The 22,431-nt window shown below is 42.5% G+C and overlaps 1 protein-coding gene across 2 annotated transcripts in view; it reads right to left on the bottom strand.

The window, feature by feature from the left end:
* Nucleotides 1–3,190: 3,190 nt before the first annotated feature.
* ST6GALNAC3 (ST6 N-acetylgalactosaminide alpha-2,6-sialyltransferase 3) overlaps nt 3,191–22,431 on the bottom strand; it is a 510,150-nt gene continuing 490,909 nt past the window's right edge. The window contains exons 4-5 of one of the 2 annotated variants that reach the window (XM_070403386.1): nt 6,432–6,539; nt 3,191–5,387 (exon numbers count right to left, since the gene is read on the bottom strand). In XM_070403386.1, the coding sequence (XP_070259487.1) occupies nt 5,201–5,387; nt 6,432–6,539 (295 nt within the window). In that variant the 3' untranslated portion in view covers nt 3,191–5,200. The remainder of the gene's footprint in view (nt 5,388–6,431; nt 6,540–22,431) is intronic. The other variant, XM_070403387.1, reaches the window with a different exon arrangement.

Here is a 22,431-nt window from a genome sequence, read left to right as displayed (position 1 = left end):
CAGTCAGCAAAGCCTACAATACATATTGCTATATTTAAGGGTCTGATTTGCGGCAACTGTGGCATCTAATTGTGTTCTTAGTCCTGGATTTAGCAGCTTCTCTAGCTTTATTCTTCTGATCAGCCATGGAAAGGGATATTATGTACTCTTAGCAGTCAGTACATTTAATTTTGATTTTTGCTGTTTTTGTTGCACCAGGAGTCAAAAGGTAACCCAACAAATTTTAGATGAAGACTAAAATAGGTTTTCTATGTTTCATACACAACCTGAAAAACATAGGATTGCAAATATGCCTTTGTGTGCACGCCCCCCCCCGACAAATGGAGTCTATGTACATACATACAAACATTCCCCCATGTCAGCTTTTCTTTGATAGATTTCATAACAATGTAAAACCATACATTCTAAAAGTTTCTTATCCATATTATCATCATAATAATACAAATCATTACTACTTTATTAGTAGGCTAACTTAGAAAAGATTCAAACATTCATTCTAATACCCTTTTTTAAATTTCCTTGCTTTTTTTCTAGGATTCTGCAGAATTAAAAATAATGCTTATTATTTTTAGCTTGCATGTTTTTATGCCGATTTTAGCAGTTGTGGCCAGGTTCCATAGACATTTGCCTAAAGCCTTGGGTAGTATTAAAATATTTTTATTTTTTTACAGATGTTAATTAGCTTCTGGGATACATATACATCAGCGATGAGTGAGTTGAGTTACATTTTCCATGCTGGGTGAAATCTCTTTCAATTGACCAGCATCTGTGTAATGGCCAGGTACTCTCTTGAATTGCTCCTTAATCATTCTCTGTGCTTTCAGGAAATCTTAGATTTCTCCTCAACATGGAAGAAATTAAATCTTGTATTTCCACTAGAATTAGGAAGCTGAGGGTAAAGAAGAACAGGAAATGGAAGCAGAGAATATTAAGAATGCAAAGTCCTGGCAGGTGTGGCTCAGTTGGTTGGAGCTTTGTCTTGTGTACCAAAGGGCCGGGGTTTGGTTCCTGGTCAGGGCACATGCCTGAGTTGCAGGTTCGGTCCCCAGTTGGATGGCCAATCAATGTTCACATCAGTGTTTCTCTCTACACCCTTCCCTCTCTCTAAAATAAGTGTGCATGTCCTTGGTTGAAGATTTAAAAAAAAAAAAGAATTAGAAAAGGAAAAAAAAAAGAACACAGAGAAAACTAAGTCATCTGATTCTATCAAAATGCTGATTACACTGGGAATTATTTAACTAGGTCTCCAAATTGAGAATAAAGTGTTTTTTGTTTCTCACTTTTAGAAAAACAAGAGACAACCACCATAAAAAGTGTAGAATTTGGGTTTAAGAGAAAAAGGCAGGCTCTACTACCCTTTGCGACAGCATGGAGAGACCTGGAGATGATTTTGCTACATGAAATAAGCCAGTCATAAAAAGATAAATATCATATGCTCTCACTCATATGTGGAATCTAATGAACACAATAAACTGATGAATAAAATGGAACCAGAGGCTTGGAAACATGGAACAGACTGACCAATCACAAAGAGAAGGAGAGGGGGGGAAGAAATTAACCAAAGACCTTATATGTGTATATGCATTGACCATGAACACAGACAATAGTTTGGTGCAGGCCTGAGGAGGGGGCAGGTGTGGGGTGGAGGGGGTCAATAGGGAAAAAGGACATCTGTAATACTTTCGACAACAAAGATTTAAAAAAAAAGAAATTATAAGGGCATTGACTGATTCCTCCCCCCCCCCCCCCCAAAAAAAAGAAAAAAAGGCAAAGAAGGTAAGGGGTGGGCAGAAGGGGTGGGGAAGAAAGGGGAGGAGAGGGAAGGAAAGGCTTTGTGCCCCCTCTCAAGAAAAACACTCTAAACAACCAATCACACACACAAAAAATGCCACCTGCTGCCATAGAATGAGGGATATGGGGCACTGCAGAAGTCTCTATCAGAAAAAACTATAGTGAGGCAGAAGAGCAAGGACGTTTAGTAAAGTCTAAAGCAAATAGAGTTGGCCCTTCACTTACCAGAAAACCAAATAAATTATGCCATTCTGTTATCGGCGAGATGATGAGACCTCAGTCCATGTCTTCTTGAAGGAAAGATTTCAATCAAGAGACAAAGTGCAGCAAAGCAAGCAAGAACTTATTGGCTGCAGCCAAAACCCACTTAGGACAGTGAAACAGGAAGGGCATAGAAGAAGCAACAGGAGAGCCTAGGCTGGGCTGCTTTGGCTCACTGGGAAGTCAGAGAAACAGGGGCCCTAGAGACAGGATCAGGGGGTTAGCTCTGGGGAAACTGCTGCTGCCCATTGCTCCCCTGGTTGCAAGTTTTGTGCGGAACCTGAGAGGGAAGAAGGGAGGAAGGGAATGGAGAGGGTGTACTTCCAGGCAAGAGCTCCAGCTGGGTCCTGTTGTTGAGGGTATTTATCTCTCTCTGGCAGGTGGGAATCTTAGGGGAGGTCTCAGGGGAGGGTCTCAGTAGAATATTCATCAGTTTTCCAGGTGTGCTCCTTCAGAGTCCTGGTCTCTGCTGATTGGTCAGCACTAGAGTAAGAGGTCATTAGTCAATGCAATCCTAAGGCAACCACAGCATCATTTGTCTGGTTTTGCTGCTTTTCTGGGCCTAGAGCTGAAATACAACTGAGGCCTAGCTGTTGTCTTTAGGGAAGGAAACATCAGGGGATCTAAAGCACATGATCAGCAATATACTAGAAAAGGAAAGCTTACCCTGGGGGCACCCTGGACTTTCCACCCTGTTGAGCTTCTGTACCTGGCCCGTCCTCCTTGCTCTGCTCATGTCTGTCCAAAGGCCTATAACAATTCCCTGAAGCATTATGATGATCAAGGTTTCCTTTTTATTTAAAAACTAGAGGCCCAGTGCATGGATTTGTGCACTGGTGGGGTCCCTTAGCCTGGCTTGCAGGGATTGGGCCAAAACCGGCTCTCTGACATCCCCTGAGGGGTCTCGGGTTGCGAGAGGGTACAGGCCAGGCCGAGGGACTCCACCGGTGCACAATCGGGGCTAGGGAGGGAATACGGGAGGGTTCCAGGGTGTGTCTGGCCTGTCTCGCCCAGTCCCAATCGGCCAGACCCCAGCAGCAAGCTAACCTACTGGTCAGAGCATCTGCCCCCTGGTGGTCAGTATACATCATAGCGACTGGTCAAACAGTTGAAAGGTCAGACACTTAGCATACTCAGCTTTTATTATATAGGATGGAACTTCTGTATCACAATGGGGGTAAAACAGCCATATTACAATTTAAACATTTGGTTCTGTTTATTTTTCTTGGAGTGAGCATTTTTATTCATCATTAGCTCAAAACAACTAACATACATGGAACTAAAAATCACGTACAGAAACAACAAAAGAATAACAACAATAACAGTTTCAACAATGGAAGTGGCACTTGGTCATTGTTATGGATACCAGTGCTGGGGTATCAAGTTGACAAAAGAGAGCAGGAAAGAGGCTTTGGCCCAAGATGACCCATAATAATGAAAACTAAACATGGGACTTAGCCCTGGTAAAGACCTGCAAAGTGCTCCTGAGGTGAAATGTATCATTACTTGGGTTTCCAAAACATTCTGTAAGTTACGCCTGGCTTTTATCTTTTGAATCATTTGCAAGAATGTTTTCAGCCTCTCAGCAAATCAACCTGCTAATACTTAATGAGCAGTAAGTATATCATAAACAGTCATCACAAACCTGGGACAAGAAACTGTATTTCTCTGCTTTCATTCCCTCCTATTGTCCCTGCTTCCTTATCTTTTCTCCACCTAAACAGAGTCATTAAAAAAAAAATCAAAAGTACCTATATTTCCAGTCTATGTCCGAGACCATTCTTATGATATTTTTTGACTAATTCTGACATAATATATTGTATTTGGCACTGAAATCAACTGTTGACTAGTCTACATAAATGCTATCCTATACAAATATTAGCATGGGGAGCAATATAGCAGAACAATCAACAGATTACAGATCATCTGCTAAAGAGATGTCAGAATGAGTAGGCGATGGACAATGGGTGGTCATGGGCATCACATGGGGCAGCATATGTGAAAGGACTCTAAATGACAGAGCACTTTGGACATTAAGGTCATTATTACTGTTGTCATTATGGTATAACAACTGTTCCACTCTGGGGAAAACAAACCCCAAGAAGGCAAAAGTTCTGGCCAGATTTAATTCAAGGAATCATTTCCTCTCCATGTCTAGCAGTTGGCACTTGGCAATAATAATGTAACCTATGGAGAGACACACCTTGGATCTATAAAATAGAAATTTGAGTATACAAATATATATTATGAAGTATGGTAGGGTACAAATTGATGTAAAAATATGCTTTGCTTTCCCTGCTTCATGAATTTTAAAAGCATGTATTTTTGTGTTTTTGAATGTTGAAGCAAAGTTAGTAAACCCTTTTGGTTTTTGTAAAGACATGTTTTCACAGTATATGTTATTACAGTGCTGAAATCTTACATGTTAAATAACCATCTGAAATGTTTTGGACTTAACCAAAAATAACTAAACATTAATATAGATATTGTTTGGGGTAGTAAGAATGGAGTGGTAAGAATGGAAAATTCATCCAGATGTGCTACTTGGCCCATTTTGAATTAAGTGTTTGAGACAGTCAAGTAGTCCTATGGGTAAGAGGTGCTGTAGGACGATGGTTAATCAGGAAAAGATTTCTTTCCTGCCCTCAGCCTAACTAGTAACTGTGGGGAAAATACTTGTACCAAGAGTACAAAATACTTGTACCAGTGTTTGACAATCAAACATTCTTTAAGATGGTGCAGCTGCTCAGGTTCAAGAGAACACGGAGTCAATAACCTTGCCTCATGAGGACAAATCCCACAGCTTTTGGAAGCTACTCACTGTTCAAGAATTCTGGGAAACTATTTGAAGGAAAATCTTTTCATTTCTTAGGTCACTGCTATCATGTTACTGGCCTTCATTGCAATTCCAGTTAAATTATAAAGTGCAATAGGTAATGTTGAACCTTAAGAAATAATGTAATGAGCACAACCACCCTGCACGGAATCCCAAGTTCAAGTTACTGGCAGAGTCATCATCCATATCTGAGAATGTATAGTCTTGATCATCATTATTGTTATCATCAATAGCATCATCACAGCGTCTTTAGCATCACAGTTGCAGAACATCATCATGTCAAGTGGTGTGGCAAGATAAGAGAAACCAATATCAAGACACTGTCCAGTTCGGATGTGTAAATATTATCCTGTGTTTCTTGGCCCATTTAGCAAACACTTTCTTTTCAGTGATAAACCTATGGCCTCCGTATGGGGCATGTTCATGAAGAAAATATTCATCACACTCATCTCTTCCTTGTTCATAGTAATGGTAGGGGACTTTTCTATACCCTTCTGTCCTAGAAAAGAAAAAAAAAAGGAGAGAAAGATTGAGATGAAGAATAAAGCATTCATTTACAAGAATACATTATATGCCCAGGAACTGCATTTACTTGCAAACCTATTCATGATTCTAGTCCATGAACTCAGTTAAAACTATTATGTATAAAAGCTTTTAGGAAGATGTACTAGGTCCTTAGTGCTTTAATAAATCAAATAAAATTTATATATCACACCAATTACATTCAAACATATAGCTATCCTTTGAAGGAGGAAATGGTGCATAATGGAAGCGAGCTTTGCATAGTTCAATGCTCTTATAGAGCTTGAAGGAGCTTTGTGATTTTTCAGAGTAAGATAGTTGGTTCATCAGTGCTCCAATATGCTTTTAGTTAGTGGAGAAATATTTGATCACAAAGATTGCGGCTTAATTATCATTTTGAAAATATGATTAAAACACTCTCTGAATTATATTGTGCCAATTATTGGTAGGGAAATACATTTCATTACCTTGATGAAGCATGGGAGGTTTGTTTTATTATCTAATTAGAAACTATCCCACCAGCGGGGATATATGTGGATAAAGACACCCATCTTAAATAAGGATCTGGCAGATTATTCACTTATTTCCAGACATTCTTGCTAAGCTGTCAGCTTCTCGGAGGCTCCGGGATATTTTGTCCTTCATGATCAAATATAGCCATTGAGTAGATAGCCATCTCTCACGTCATTAGCCCACCAGAAAAGACACACTTGCTTTGCAAATTAAATAACCACTAACGTTGTTCTGTACTTCTAAGCCACAAGTCCCTGATATGCCACTGATTAAGGGGAAAACGTTTCTTCCGACATTTGACATTAGGCGATGGTAAATATTTTTCTTTTTATCACTCCTAAAAGTCATAGCTCGATGCTCTGACAATGAAATGTCATGTCAGCAAAGAACACCGGGAAATAATTGTTGCTTTATCTGTTTGCCAGATTTATGGTATTAAAATGAATTGTGATATTTTGACAAGATATCAGAATTGGAGATGCATAAAAATAATTTCCTGTGATCTTACTTGCAGTAGGTGTCATTTATCATCCCGTAGACGTGAATGCCGTAACAGGCATCCATAGCCAGAATGAAGGTAAACCACCCAGTGCTGAGATAAGAGCCAGACTGGACTCTGTGGGGGGGACAAAAACAACAAACAAAACAAAACAACACAGAAAACATACACAGAGCAACAATAAGTGTGATGAGGAACAAGCCACTTTCTGTCAAAAACACAGCACTTGTTATCAGGAAAAGGCATCAAGAAACTTGACAATCTGTCAAAGAGTCACACTTACTTTGAATTATCTCTGAATAATTTATGGGCGTGCTCCCACTCTGACTACCTTGAGCCTAGAAGCTATGTTGCATGGTAGAGAAGCCATATGGCAAATATTTGAAGTCAAATAATCCTGCTCCCTTCTGGCGAAAAATAATTTGTTTGATTTTCTGTATGACACAAATGAGTGCTGTATATCAGAAGACAGGTTTTCTGCAAGTTGCTTGGAGCCCTGATGAGAACTGAGTGATAACAGTGCTATCTGCTATCCTGGACATATCGCCTTCTCTCAGGCTTGTTGGGTTCCTAAGTGTAAATTGGATGCAGTGTGAGTGAATGACTTGGTCTATGAAAGTATCTGAAAAGTTTTCCTTCACTGCTTTGCAGGCATCATGAGACCAGACTTTTCCTTTGTAAGACCTGTCTTAATCACCTCTTAGACACATTTTTATTGAACACCTACTATGTGCCCATCACTATTGTAGATGCTGAGGATACAGCAGTTATCAAAACAACCAAAGCTTTTGTCTTCATGGAGACCAGAGGATTGGATTTGGAGATGGCTATGATATAAACTATAAAGATTGGCCATGGAAGGCTCTTTTGATAATGGTAACAAAGATTTGAAAGGAGGGAGGGGGTTGGTTAGGGAAATAGGAAGAAGCCATGTGGACTATATTGGGAAAGACAAGCTCATGTGTGTTGCTTTGGACCACCTCTTGGTCACATAAGAATGGGCTGTGGGCCTGGAACACTTTCTCACCTAAAGATAAGGAATTCTCACAGCCGGTGCTGGACTTGCCACCTTGTGTGGGATCTCTTACCCTGTTTCAGAGTTAATTTTTTTTCAATTATAGTTGACATTAAATATTATATTCATTTTAGGTGCACAGCAAGCAAGTCAAACTCAAAGGCTAACATGGGCCAAATACACAAGGTTTAACTTTATGTGAGCTGCAAAAAAAACTAAAGCTTCAACTTTCATAGAAACATAGGCTTATTTTGATAGAGACATGCTGAATACAAAGGGCTGAAATAAATGAGTAATCGTTAAAATAAAAGAACATTTTAATAAAAATTAATATTTTTCTTGAACATTAACTTACCAGACACTGGATAACTGCACAAATTAATAAACAAAACGCAAATAAACCTATTTTTTTTTGTTCTCCGAAAGCGAAATATTTCCTATTGCGCACACCAAATAAGACAGTACAAGACTAATGACATGGCAATTGGCTGCTAAAATATCTGCTGCTAGTATTAGTGGAGAGAAATGGTGCGCCTGCACGTAAGGCATGTAAGGGAAATGAATGCAACACAGTTATAGTAATCAGTCATTAGCGAACGTTGTACTTCATTATCAATAACTAGAGGACTGGTGCACAATTGGGCCGGGGAGGGATTGCAGGATGGCTCCAGGGCATGTCCAGCCTGTATTGCTCAGTCCTGATTGGCCAAACCCCAGCAGCAAGCTAACCTACTGGTTGGAGCTTCTGCCCCTGGTGGTCAGTGCACAACATAGCAACTGGTCAACCGGTCGACTGTCTACCCCCTGTAGTCATAGCAAGCGGTTGAGCGGCCTTAGCATATCATTAGCATATTATGCTTTGATTGGTTGAACAAATGTCCAGACAACCGGACACTTAGCATATTAGGCTTTTATTATATAGGACTAGGGTCCCAGTGTACGAATTCATGCACCTTGAAAGGAACTGTGGGCTACGAGGCTGCGGTGGGCACAGGGGCAGGTCTCGACCCATCCTCTGTGTCCCTGCCTGGCCTGTCCCACCATGACCCCCAGTCCCCTCTCTGCCAGCAGCCCTGCTTCCGCCGCTGGCGCTGCTCCCATGCGCTGATGGCACCGGCCCTGTTCACACCCACTGATGGCATGGAGCAATTGGGGCCAGAGCCAGCATCAGGTGTGAGTGGGGCTGGCACCGTCAGCAGGTGTGAGCGGTGGCTGCTGCCTGAATTGCCCCTCAGGAGCAGGGGTAGATGGAGAAGCCCTCAGGGGCGATTGGCACTGCAGCCACTGGTCGTACCTGCTGATGGTGCTGAGTGATCGAATCTGGCGCCAGGTGCTGGCTGCGGGTGCGAGTGGGGCTGGTGTCAGCAGTGGGTGCGAGTGGCGGCTGCTGGCCCTGATCATCCCTCAGGGGCAGGGGGAGGTGGAGAAACCCTGAGGGGTGATCAGGGCCAGCAGCTGCTGCTTGCACCCACTAATGGTGCCGAAAGATCAGAGCCGGAGCCAGGTGCCAGCAGCGGGTGTGAGCAGGGCTGGTGCCAGCAGCAGGTGCAAGCGCTGGGTGGGACCACAGTGTGTGGGAGGGAAGAATTTTCAGTAACCCCCAGAGGCTTGCCCCGATGACAGTGACCAGCACCCCACCTTGGTTTGGCGGCCCTGCTCACCTGCTCCACCATCCCGCCATGGCCGATACCTGTCATGTTCCATGTGCGCTCCCTGGTGGTCAGCGCACGTCATAGCTACCAGTTGTTTGGTTGTTCCACTGTTCAGTCTACTTGCATATTAGGGTTATATATATATATATATAACCCTATATATATACATATATATATATATATACATATATATATATATATATATATTATGTATAACAGGATATTGTAAAAGTTAAGTTACAAAATTTTTATTAAAACCTTTCTTACATACTATTATGACTATTTTGTAACTGCCAATTTGTACTTGTTAATGCCTTCACCTTTTTCACCCAGCCCCCCAAACCCTCTCTTGTCTGGCAATCATCAGTTTGTTCTCTGTACCTATAAGTTTGGCATGTTCATTTATTTTGTTTTGTAGATTCCACATGAGTGAAATATATGATATCTGTCTTTCTCTCTTTGATTAATTTCACTTAGCTTGATGGGCACGTCTTTGTTCTTTGTAAATGTGTATCATGTGTCACCTGGCTGACCTCACTGTTAAGTCTGTTCCCGGAAAAGAGGGGATCGGTTCTTCATTCTGTGGCACAAAAGGGTTGCGTGCAGGCCAATGGCCCTGCGTTAGCCACTGGGAGAGACCGACTGGCCCTGGGGGTCCATGCCCACCGCTAATACTTATCTTGTTCTGTTTCTTCCCTATGTGAGTGCGGTGCTGTTCCATCTAGTGTTTGTGCTGTGTTTGCCTCCGCAACTCGGATACCAACAGGCAGTGGGCAGAAGGGCTTGGATTTCTACTCTTGGTGACAGATGCTGCTTGCTCAACAGACGCTATGAGAGAAAAGTATTTCAGGAAAAGGAAATGCTAAGGGCAAAATCACAAACATGTAAGTGTGCTTGGTATGTTTAAGGAAGAGATGGCAAGAATAATAACTGAAGGGTGAGAAGTAGTGTTGATTAAGTAGGCGGGGGGCGGAGGGGGGGAGCAGTCTGCCAAGTTCCAAATAGTTCAAGGGAATGTTTGATGACAGGTGGGATCTCCATACTTGTCTTTAGCCATGGTAACCCCTTCCACCCAAAACAGACAACGAACAATCTCCCTAAGTCTCTCCCCATAGGGGCATCTGGCTCACCCCAGGTTGTTTGGCATCTGTGTAGCACCTGCTCTAAAAAAGACTAAATGTCCTACATCTAGACCTCTTTGCCTATGGAAGCACAGCCAGCTCTCCTCCTCCTGAGAACCCCTCTCTGGGTATAGCACTCCAGCCAGTAGATGCTCCCCACTGAAGTCCAATATTGCTGATGCATTTCTCCAGTACCAAGCCTTCAGCATGCTGTAATTAGGACCCTGAATCCTTTGATATATATGTACTTTTAATCAGGCACTGCTTAGTATCAAATTACTTACAGCATACAATAATTTCAGGAGCAACATAAACTCAGAGTGGGGGTTGATAATTGTAACTTTTAACCTTTATTTTTCATTGACTTTGGGTCATTTGCAAGGAAAGATAAACCCAGCCCATATACATATCCTATATAATAAAAGCCTAATATTCAAATCAACTGAACAGCAGAACGACAGGTGGAACGACTGGTCATTATGATGCGCACTGACCACCAGGGGGCAGATGCTCAATGCAGTAGCTGCCCCCAGCCCACAGGCCCCAAGCCAGCCAAGGTGGGTGCTAGAGGGGCCCCTCGATCACCCCACTGGTCACCCCACAGATCGGCCCTGATTGCTGGCCAGCCTAGGAACCCTACCCATGCACGAATTTCATGCATTGGACCTCTAGTGTGTATATATATATATATATATATACCCATTCCCTCTGATGACTTGTCACTGAATTTGAAATGCCATGGTGTAAGTACTTTCCTTTGTAGCTCCTGGCATGTCTTCTACATAGAAAGTATTCCAGAAACAGGCTTACAATGAATTATGTGCCCTTTCCTTTGTCACAGGAATAGTAGCAGCAGCATGGGTTAGGAATGGGTACCAAGCGGGTGGCAAGATGTACCACAGGGAGGGAACTACACATAGGGCAACTTTGCTTGTGCAGCGGGACCTGCAGTCAATCCTGCGCTCTGGAGTCTTAGGAGGGGCAGCAATGATGGGAACTGCTTAAAGCTCCATCTCTTAAAACGTCCTTATTTGAAAAATGAAGAGAGATCAGAAGAGGCAAGAGTCTTGCAAAAAGCTTTCAAATTGAATCTAGAAATTATGTTTATGCACTGCCTTTTTCTGGTTATTATTCCCACTGAATTGTATGCCCCCTTTTCCTCTCTTTGCCTTATATGACTTTCTACCTTTCCATCCTCTTTATCCTTTTTCCTTACCTGGTTGACCAAGCATTAGTAGAGATCACTAAAAATTACAGCATTTGTTTTTTTTGTTTTTTTTTGTGTGTTTTTTTTTAATATATTTTACTAGAGGCCCGGTGCACAAAAATTTGTGCACTTGGGCGGGGGGGGGGGGGCGGGGGGGTCCCTCAGCCTGGCCTGTGCCCTCTCGCAGTCTGGGACCCCTCAGGAGATAACGACCTGCTGGCTTAGGCCTGCTCCTGGGTGGCAGAGGGCAGGCCCAATGCCTAGGTGCAGCCCCTGGTCGGGCTCAGAGCAGGGCTGATTGGAGAGTTGGGGCACTGCCCCATGCCATACACAGAGCAGGGCGGATCGGGAGGTTGCGATGCCACCCCTAGTCACGCTCAGGGTGGGTCCGATTGGGGGGTTGGGGCACCGCCCCCTGTCATACTCAAGGCAGGGCCGATGGGGAGGTTGCAGCGCCACCCCCTGTCACGCACAGAGGAGGGCCTATCAGGGGGTTGGGGAGCTCCGCCCTGTCACGCACGCACAGAGTAGGGCCGATAGGGGAGTTAGGGCACCGCCCCCTGTCACACACAGAGCAAGGCAGATCAGGGGGTTGGGGCGCCACCACTGTCACACTCAGGGCAGGGCCGATGGGGAGGTTATGGCTCTACCCCATCACACACAGAGCAGGGCCCGTGGGATGGGGGGGGTTTGGGGTGCCGCACCCTGTCACACACAGAGCAGGGCCCATCAGGGGGTTGGGGCGCCTTCCCCTGTCACGAACAGAGCAGGGCGGATAGGGAGGTTGTGGCCCCGCCTCCTGTCACGCACAGAGCTGCAGGGCGATCAGGGGGTTTGGGTGCTGCCCCCTGTCACGCTGATCCAGTGCCAGGAGGCCTTGTGGCTCTGCTGCTCCCGGTGCTGGGAGGCATATTACCCTTTTACTATTTAGAATAGAGGCCTGGGGGCCGGCTGGTTTGCCCTGAAGGGTGTCCTGGATCAGGGTGGGTGTCCCCACTGGGGTGCCTGGCCAGCCTGGATGAGGGGATGATGGCTATTTGCATCTGGTCATACACCCTTCAGGGTGGGGGTCCCCACTGGGGTGCCTGGCCAGCCTGGGTGAGGGGCTGAGGGCTGCTTTCAGGCTGGTGATTGTTGACTGAAGCTCCCAACCACTCCTTTTTTTTCTCTTTTTTAAATTTTATTCTGAGCCAGCTTTAGCTCTGACTCTAGTTCTGAGGCTTCATATCTGGTTTGTTTGCCGTTCTATAATCAAAACAATGTATAACTTCAGCTCTGAGATCCCGGCAGGCTGAAAGCTGGTTTCTACATTTGCAACATAGTACATAGTTGCTTAGAGTTGCAACTCAGAGGCCAGCAAGTCAGGCGGGGAACGTTGCAGTCTGCAGTCACTGGAGCAAGCAAGCCTCATGTTCGCTTCCAGCTGCCTGGCTGCCGGCCGCCAAATGGCTGACAGTTAATTTGCATAAGGATATGCTGATTAGCCAATGGGAAGGGTAGCGGTCGTACGCTAATTACCATGTTTCTCTTTTATTAGTGTAGATTGATTTTTTACAGAGAGGGAGGGAGAGAGATAGATAGTTAGAAACATCGATGAGAGAGAAACATCGATCAGCTGCCTCCTGCACATCTCCCACTGGGGATGTGCCCACAACCCAGGTACATGCCCTTGACCGGAATCGAACCCGGGACCCCTCAGTCCGCAGGCCGACGCTCTATCCACTGAGCCAAACCGGCTTCGGCCATTTGTTTGTTTATGATGAGAAAAACCACTTATTCACCCATTTCTTAATTTTTTCAACAAATATTTATTGGGATCCTATTATGTGTCACTGACTATACTAGAAGCTGGCAATGCACATTTTTTCAAGAGCATGTGATCTAGCGGGGGAGGCACACATGTTGAAACAATTGATCAAATACAGTGCAACAAAGTACAAGGCCATGTGTTCCTTCTGAGTCGCTTCCCAGTGCAGCATAGGGGTCCTTCCGAGTGCGGCACAGGGGTCCTTCCCAGTGTGGCACAGGGGTCGGCTCCCAGCCCAGCACGGAATTGAGAGTGAGGCTGCCTGGTTCCATATCCCAGCTCTGCCACTACTGGAATGAGAGGCTTTGGACAGTCTATTTCGCCTCTTTGGATCATCTTAGTTTCCTTGTCTCAAAAATGAGGTGGATAAACTAAGTCATATCTAAGGTTTCTTCCAATTTGAAAATCAAATGATCCTATGATTATCGCCCTCCAAACCGGTTAGGGCTGGAGTATATATTTTTATGTGAAGTTGTTACCTTGCAATGGTGGTGGCTATCATCACAACTTTTGGAGGGAGGCGCTCTATGTTTACCTCAACACTAACTACACAACTGGACCAAAGTATTGAGGGTAGAGCTTACTTTGAGTGAGAGAGAAAATAAATCTAAATAAGAAAAAAATAATTTTATTTTTATGTGTGTTGTTTCTTGGAGTTGCTAACTGTCAAGAACCAAGATAACATTATAGCTCCAGGATTAAAAGGGGATCATTGTGTGGCATATGGGCCACTGCTTTGCAAAACACGCTTTCCTGGCTCATTCTGTCCACCCCAGGTAGTCATTTCTGATGGTTCAACAGTGAATTTTCTGAGCAGAACCCTCAAAGGATAAATAGGTATGCTGTCCAAGTGGTTCCTCTGCATGACATCTTCTTTCACCATAGGAAAGAAGGTCAGGAATTTCAGAGTTTAGCACCTGGTCAAAGATCTTTCTATTTCACCACATAATAAGAAAATGTTTACCATATTTCTGATACGTGCTATATTTAAGACTAATCTGATTTATTCTGTTTCTGGGTAGTGCGCATCATAATTAACCCCAAATCTCTTCAAGCGAGCTGTGTTGCCTGTGAATCAGCTTGGGGAGGCTCATACCGCCCAAGTGCCCTGTCCTACAAACAGCACTTAATTAGACAGTTGCATTGTCTTTCCCTGGTGCCTCTGATAACTTTGGGATGAGAAATTGTGGGCAGTTTCCTACCCAAAGTACATGTGAGGGCTAGCAAAGTGTGTTTTTCTGAAATTATCTGGAGCCATTGTCCATATAATGATGCTTGTGGTGGAATAATGACAACTGCTAAATGAATTCAGGAGTTCTTCCCATTAAGTGCCCTAGTGATCTGGGTCCTTAAGGGACTGCACTGGCCTGGATGGCACTGGCTCTGGGAATACTTATAGCTGCACTGTCCCCAAACTCTCCTGCTGTGTGGGCATACTAGAAATGAGGAAGTATAAATTATACCCAAGCAGACCTTAGGAGGTTCAATAAAAACAACAAAAAAAATGACTCGAGCTGATGTACAAGAAATTGTTTATGCTTTTCAGCTTGGAGAGACCTGGTGATAATTATCAGATGCCTTAAAAAGTTCTAAAAGGGTGTCCTCTGGGGCCAAATATGGTCTTGTAATTTGTCACTCATGTGTGCAGCACTAACTATGTACCAGCTGGCCATCAGCCATAGCCCTGTTTATACCTCCCACATTGGGGGATCGATAAAAACCATTATTGTCATCTACAAATAAACAATCAAGAGTCCCATAGGGCTGTTAAGAGAATTTAAGTCCTTAATTCAGTACAATAGGAAAGCCTAAATTAATGCAGCAGAATAATGAGCCGTGCAGTTGAGAAAATAAAGGCAGGAGTATGAGAGGAAGCTATCAATCATTTATTTCCACCGGCCAAGTTTTGCATCCCACTGCTCCTCGGTAATCAAGATACTTACCATTTGGAAACTACTTAAATTTATTTGCTCATCTCTTGGAAAAATGATGCTGTCAACACCTTGATGTAGCACATGCTTGAAGGCATAACATTTAAAATACAATCTTTCATCCAGTTTATTAACAATAAAATATAAGCTACTTGCCCCTTGGTGTTTACCCCCATTCCTTGATGTCTAAAGGCCATCACATGTCCACAGGGATTCCTTGTCTGTCAAGCTATCCTTGTTTATAGCAGTTGCAACATTTTGGCCTGTTAGCAACCCTCACTTGCCTACATTGCTGTTTCTGAGCATGCTTTCTCATCTTTTCATTTATGGAAACATATTGTGAAGCATTTTTCACCTATTTCCTGGTAAGGGAGAACTTTTTCCTTTTTTCAACAATTGATTTGAGAGAGAGAGAAAGGGAGAATGATAGAAACATTGATGTAAGAGGAATGGTGATTGGCTGCTTCCTACACACCCCCTACTGGGGACCAAACCACCAACCTAGGCATGTGCCCTGACCGGGAATCCAACCATGACCTCCTGGTTCATGAGTTGATGCTCAGCCATTGAGCAATCCTGCATCCCTTTTGGATAATTTTAGGGGAGAAATTGAGGAAAGTGAAGTGGTCACTCTTCAAAAGAAAACTGGATTACATAGATAGAGCCTATCTATTCACCAGATTCTGTTCTAATTATTGAACACAATTAGCACAATGACTTGGGTTCTGAACTTAAGAAGCTCATCCTTTGATGGCCAAAATAACAACACTTTCTCTTCATCAGGGTTTCTCAATCTCAGCACTATTGACACTTTAGATGAAATAATTCTTTGTTGTGGGGATGTCCTGTGTGGTAAGATCTCTTTCACATTTCACTGGATTCTCCTGTTCCAAGCTCACTTGTGTCCTCAGAGGGCAGTAGATGTCTTGATTCCTCAGTGCCTATTCTTGGCTTGGGGTAGTTTGCCTTGAGGACATCCCTGACTCTAAAAATACAGGTTCTCCTTATTCACAGTTCCCACTTGGCCTAGAACCAAAGAGCAAGGCCTCCCCTGCAATGGGGAGAAAGAAAAATTGTCAGGTTGGAACAAGAGTGAGGAGTCCATAGCCTCAGTTTCTGTGGCTGCCTCCTCTTCATGGAATGGTTCCTTTGGGGGCCTTTGGCTCAAACTTTACAGTCTAAGTCCTGCTGCTTCTTACTTATTTCTTCCATGAACTGATGAAAACAAGGCCTGGAGCGCCCTGAGCTAACATTTCAAAGGCTTAATAATCACTTATCCAAGCCCCAAAGAGATCAAGACCCTCCCAATAATAGAGGTTTATTGGACAGCACAATATTGGCAGTACCTTCTGAAATCTGCTCTACTTAGGAGAAAAAAGAGAATATTTTTAAAAAAGTTAATCAATATTTCATGTCTTGTTTTAACACTATTGGAACTCATCAATATACTCCACTAGCAGGATAAATAAAAATGGCAAAGTAAGTTTCCATATACCTTCCTAGGGAGAGGACTACATGACAGACTATAGATTATTCAATTAAAAACATTTGTTCTCCCATTTGTTTCAAAAGCACATGGATGGTGAAAGAATACATTTAAACAAAGAGAGTAGGTAAGAAAAACAGCTGATGATTATCAGTAGTGTCTTGGGATTTAATCTACTACTGTGAACCAGTCTAATGGAAGCAAAGTCCAAAGTGTGGAAAGAATTTCAGCTGTCCCCAAGCCATGCATTTTCATATATCATTTGATTGTTGGGAGGTATGGAAATACTCTGGAGTTTGACCATTATATTAACACTGTGTATCTATCTGAACGATCTATCAATAGGACATGCCCAGCAAATCTTTAAACAGCAGCAGCTTTCTGCAAATCAGGCAGCAGAATTCTCGATCTTGGCTAGAATCATTTGCAAATGGACATAAACTTTTCAAATGGCTACAAACATCAGACTGTTGGAGGGTGGGTCTTAAAAGAATGTGCCAAATGAAAGGAATCCAGGCCTAGAAAATAACAAAAAAATGGATCCTGGGTAAATGGAGACAGCAGTAAATCTTAGTAAAAGGCTGTACTACCATCCTGAGCAGCTAATGGGAAATGCCTGTGCTGATCAGTAAGCTCTTAGGCTGTGAATATAACAAATAGTTTTCCTGCCACAGAATCAACAGGACTCTGACTGTGATGAATTCAATGAAATTGTACATAAGGAACATAATAAGAACCGACTGTGTCCCTTTCAAAATGAACATTTGAAAGTAAAATGGTACAGCTCCCCAAGGTATGATTTATGACTGCTATAGAAATAGAAGATACTACTCACAAAAATTACTTTGTTCATTCATCTCAGAAATTAAAAGGTTATTTCACTCTTGCCCTTGGGCTATAAAGCCCCTTCCATTGGAAACGTTAATTTGTGGGATTTCGCTCACTTTCTTAAATGAACAATAGCATCTCAGGAATGGCAGGGATGGGTGATGGAGATGTTTTGGGGCCTTTATTAAGGCAGAGCTGATTCCTTAACCACTCAGTAATGACTGACTTGTATCTCCTCCAAATGCATTTATTTAAGCCCTAACCCCCACTGTGATGGTGTTCAGAGATGAGGTTTTTGGAAATTAGCTTTATATGATGTCATAAGGTAATTAGCTTTATTTGATGTCATAAGGGTGAGGCCTTCATTATGGGATTAGTGCCCTTATATGAAAAGAAACAGATACTTGAGTTCTCTCTCTTCCCACCATGTCAGACATAGCAAGAAGACTACAGGCCAAGAAGAGTGCTCACCAGAAAGCAACCGCACTGGCACTCTAATCTCAGACTTTCGGCCTCCAGAACTGTGAGACATAAATTTCTGTTGTTAAGCCACTCAGCTCATGGTATTTTATTATGGCAGCCTGAGCAGCCTAAGATAATGGCTGTCTTTCAAGGCTCTCTCCACATAAACCTAAACTCCCTACTATGTTTTCTGGGAGTTCTGTTCCTGAACGCTATATCTAGACGTGTTGGTTCATTTGCTGCCCTTAAGTACATCTTGTGCATGTCAGCCTCTGTCTTTTCATTCTTTACTTGTGCACACCTTCTGTCTTCCTTAAGTGCTTTCCCCCATGTCCTCTCCAGTTTCTCACCCTAGTAAGCTTCAATTCTTCTTACTCCCATTTATTCAAGATTCATTTATTGAGTACACTGTAGATGTGAGGCATTGTGCCAGGCACTGAAAATAACAAGTTGCCCCTGCTGTGAACTCAGGGTCAAGTGGAGAAGACAGACTCAATGACTATTTTCAAAAATAGGGCTATCAAGGAGGTAATTCCCTGCAAGTGCTATGGGGGTACTGAGGGAAGAGCAACAGACACAGCTGGAGGGAACTGGGGAAGGTAATTCCTTCCCTACTAGGAGGTAAGAGCTGAGCTGTGGATTCAGGCTAAATGAGAAGAAAAAGAAGCAGGAGAGTCCTGCAGGCAGAGGGAATAGCCTGTGCAGTTGTATTGAGGGTTGAGAATAATGGAAAAACGGAATAGTTCTCATATGTCCTCAAACATGGACGGACCTCAAAGCATAATCAGTGTTATTTCCATAATAGATTATGGGTAAGAGACAGGATGCATAAGTAACACTGATTTATTTCCTTCCTTACAGTATGTTTTGAAATATTAGAGATATCTTGATGTTCTATATAACTAGTTTTTTCAGATGGTGGGAATTTATGGATCTGGAGGAAAGTATCTAGGGGGAAATTGGAAGAATTATGTTTTTACTTTCTCATTAAATTCCTCATTAATTCAGAATTGAGAACAAATGTAAACAAATATGAGTAAGAATAAAAGCAATTTAAAAATGTGTGATGCTAATGGAGCACCCAGTAGTGCTCATCTGTGTTATACACTAAGTTACAAGTCATGAGCAAACCCATCTACTCTTCACTTATCACCAAGCCAGCTTTATCAGTACGCACCTGGAGGCTCTCAACCTGCTTTATTTAAAAGGGAAACAGTTTCTACAAAACACATTTAATTTACTGAGGTTTTTTGTTTGTTTGTTGTTGTTTTTTGATTAATGGAAATGAAAACAGATACCATTGCTGCTTTAAGGAGCCCTTTGAAATACCTTTCAGGTCTGGAAACACTGAGCTAAATGACTTCTAAAACAACATCTCCTCTCCTTTGAACAGCTTCTGAGAATGGATGATAATTGTTTGTACCAACGTACCTTAACATCCAATCTCTACCCTAACTAACTCTGTTGTCTTCCCTGGGTCTCCACTTTTTTAAAAGAATGGCCCATGATTTTGAGGACATAAGGTATTATGGACAGCGTGAGTTCTAATTTCAGACCATTCAAGCTACCATCGAGGCCCTTGTCTCAATGGCCATAGATTTTTAAAAAAAAAGTATTGGGATGACATTGTTAATAAGCTTATATAGGTTTCAGGTGTACACATTTACAATACATCATCTGTGTATTATATTATGTGTTCACCACCCCAAGTCAAGTCTCCTTCTATCACAATTTATTCCTCCTGTATCAGTGGCCATAGATTTTCTTTCAACTTTCCTGTGCTGGATTGTATTGTTCATTCCCTCCCTAGCATGGCTTGCTTGTGGGTGCAGTAACTTTCCTGCCTCATTGACTCTGGGGGTGGCCAAATGACTTGCTTTGACTGATGGAACATAAGTAGAAGTGAACAAGGTGACACAGGGTTCCCATTTCTTACACACCTTTCCTCCATCATGGGAACAACACATCCTAAGTAAGGGTGCTCCTTTAATCTGAGTCCTGAGGTGAGGAAACCCATGCAGCAGATATGAGTCCAAAGCTGGAGCTAAGTTCAGCTGAGCTGAGCACAACTATAGCTGAGTAGGAAATAATGAGTAGGAAGTAATGTTCTTGTAATCTATTGAATTTCAGAATAATTTGTTACGCGGAAATAATTGACTAAATAAGCTTTTTTGATTAATAATGATCATTTCTATTATTTATAGAACATTTACATGAACTAGACATTGTGCCAAAAGGTCATCTCATTTAAGCCTCACAACACCCCCATCCTATAGGAAGTATTAAAATCTTCATCATACAAATTCAGGGAGGTGTAAAGAACTTGCTCAAGGACAGTCTGACACCAGAGAGCTCAGGTTCTTTTTTTTTAAAATATATATTTTATTGATTTTTTTTACAGAGAAGAAGGGAGAGGGATAGAGAGTTAGAAACATCGATGAGAGAGAAGCATCGATCAGCTGCCTCCTGCACACCACCTACTGGGGATGTGCCTGCAACCAAGGTACATGCCCTTGACCGGAATCGAACTTAGAACCCTTCAGTCCCCAGCCCGACGCTCTATCCAGTGAGCCAAACCGGCTATGGCGTGAGCTCAGGTTCTTAACTGAGTTCTTTCTTGGTCATCTTCGTTCTCAGTATTGTCCAAGGCACCTCATGTCTGACTGAGCAGCCATCAGAGGACCTCAATTTTTTCTCTGGTTCTACTGTTAGCATCCTAGGAAATCTTCTTTGGGGCAACATTATTTTTGATGGCAGAATAAGAGGCAGGCTTAGGATCTTTTATCACGCATGTTCTGTAATTGCACTTAGAGTAACATATTCCATGTTACAGAGATTCTAAATGTGCAGCTGCTTTTTTAGCACAGGCTGACGATCACTACTTTATAGATTTTATGTTTATAACTTCAGGATTCAAAACACTTTTTAGAATTTCAGCCACAGTCATGTTCAAATAACAGCTTTACACCACTCATGTGGATATATGCATCGGCCTTAAAAGAAATAAAGGGAACGTTCTAAAATAAAGATCAAGTGCCTGGATCCACTTCATTTCCCAGGCATGGCTTCCTTCCAGCCCTTAGGTTCTGTAACCTTTTCATAAATTCTCCTCTTTGGCTTCTGGCAGCTGAAGGAGGTGTCTGTTCCTTGCTACCAAAGATTTGATGTTGGATTGGTTGACCTCTAAGATCCTTTCCAACACAATGAGTCTATTAAATACTCTAGGTATAATGAGGGACTTTGCGTCTAACTAATCTTTAACGCTTATTAACAATCACTATTTGATCGGATCCTGGTTTTATAGTTAGGCTTTAAAAAGTTGCTTCTGTCAAAACTTACCCTTCAACTTATCTTGAAATCATGCCCTTCCTACACTGATGTGAGCTTCAGTTTTCTGAATGCTAATCACCTTTCTCTACCTAAGGCATAGGTGCCTGTTCTCCTGCTAACCTGATAAAGGTAATTAATGGAAAGTTTGAGCTTTCTCTTCCAGGTCTCTTATATTCCCTCTGCATATACTTGCTTTAATATTGAATAAAAGACAAAAAGAAAGATTTTAATCAGGTATATCTCAGTAGATGAAATACTTTTTTTCCTGGCACGTTACCTTTTTAGAAGAGAAGTGAAATGACTCACTTTTCCTTTACTTTTTGATTTAAATGGAACTTGAGTTAAGCCAACCTCTTTTCCTTTAGAAATTGTTTTAGCACAGAATCAGACTCAAAGTTGCTTCTGACAAATAATGCTTTCTGGGCCCCTGTTTCTCTTTCAAAATGAACATTTACGTTTAAAGCTAACTTTTAAACAACTAAATTTGACAAGGTTTTCAGACAGGGATTTGAGATGGTTTCACCCCATTGAAGGAGATGGGGTGTCCAAGCTTGTTGCTAAGGTCTCCGTTAACACTGGGGTCATCATTAAACCAGCCTCAGCCAGAACCCGAGCAATCGACTACACAGAAAAAGAAAATGTAGAAAACACAAAGCAGCTCTGACCTTCTCTGGTTAAGAAAGACTAATTTTGCTGCCATTTCCTGCCTATCCGAATCTATTATCGCTTTTCTGACTGAGTTATATGGCTCAATAAGTCCTGAAATAAATTATGTCGAGGGGAATATTTATTTTTAATAGGAAAAGCAAAGCTGCACTCCCATTTCCCACATCTATTAAAATTGTTTGTAATCGGCTCACTAACGAAGAATAATTCAATTAGAAAAGATCAACAGCAAGACTGACATATGGGTCTTCAGGCACCGAGAGTTTTCGTTTCTAACTTAGAGAAGGAGGCTTTACTTGTCGTTTTTCCAATAGGCTGACATTTCTGACTACCTTATGCACAACACCTTTGCCAAACAACAGGTTATCATCCTCCTATCAAGCAGGCGCTGAGCTAATTCTTCTGCTCCGGCACCCACAAATTCCTAAAGGCGAGTCTGTCTGCTCCCGCAGAACATCTGAAGCCAGATGACCTTGAAACAGTCATAGCTAATGGAGTGTCATC

This window comes from Myotis yumanensis, unplaced genomic scaffold (assembly GCF_028538775.1).
Source record: "Myotis yumanensis isolate MYYU_CA2020_CCGP unplaced genomic scaffold, mMyoYum1.0.hap1 SCAF_2, whole genome shotgun sequence".
Taxonomy (NCBI): Eukaryota; Metazoa; Chordata; class Mammalia; order Chiroptera; family Vespertilionidae; genus Myotis; species Myotis yumanensis.
The sequence above is the reverse complement of the archived record's forward strand: the minus strand, read 5'-3'. Positions and strand labels throughout refer to the sequence as shown.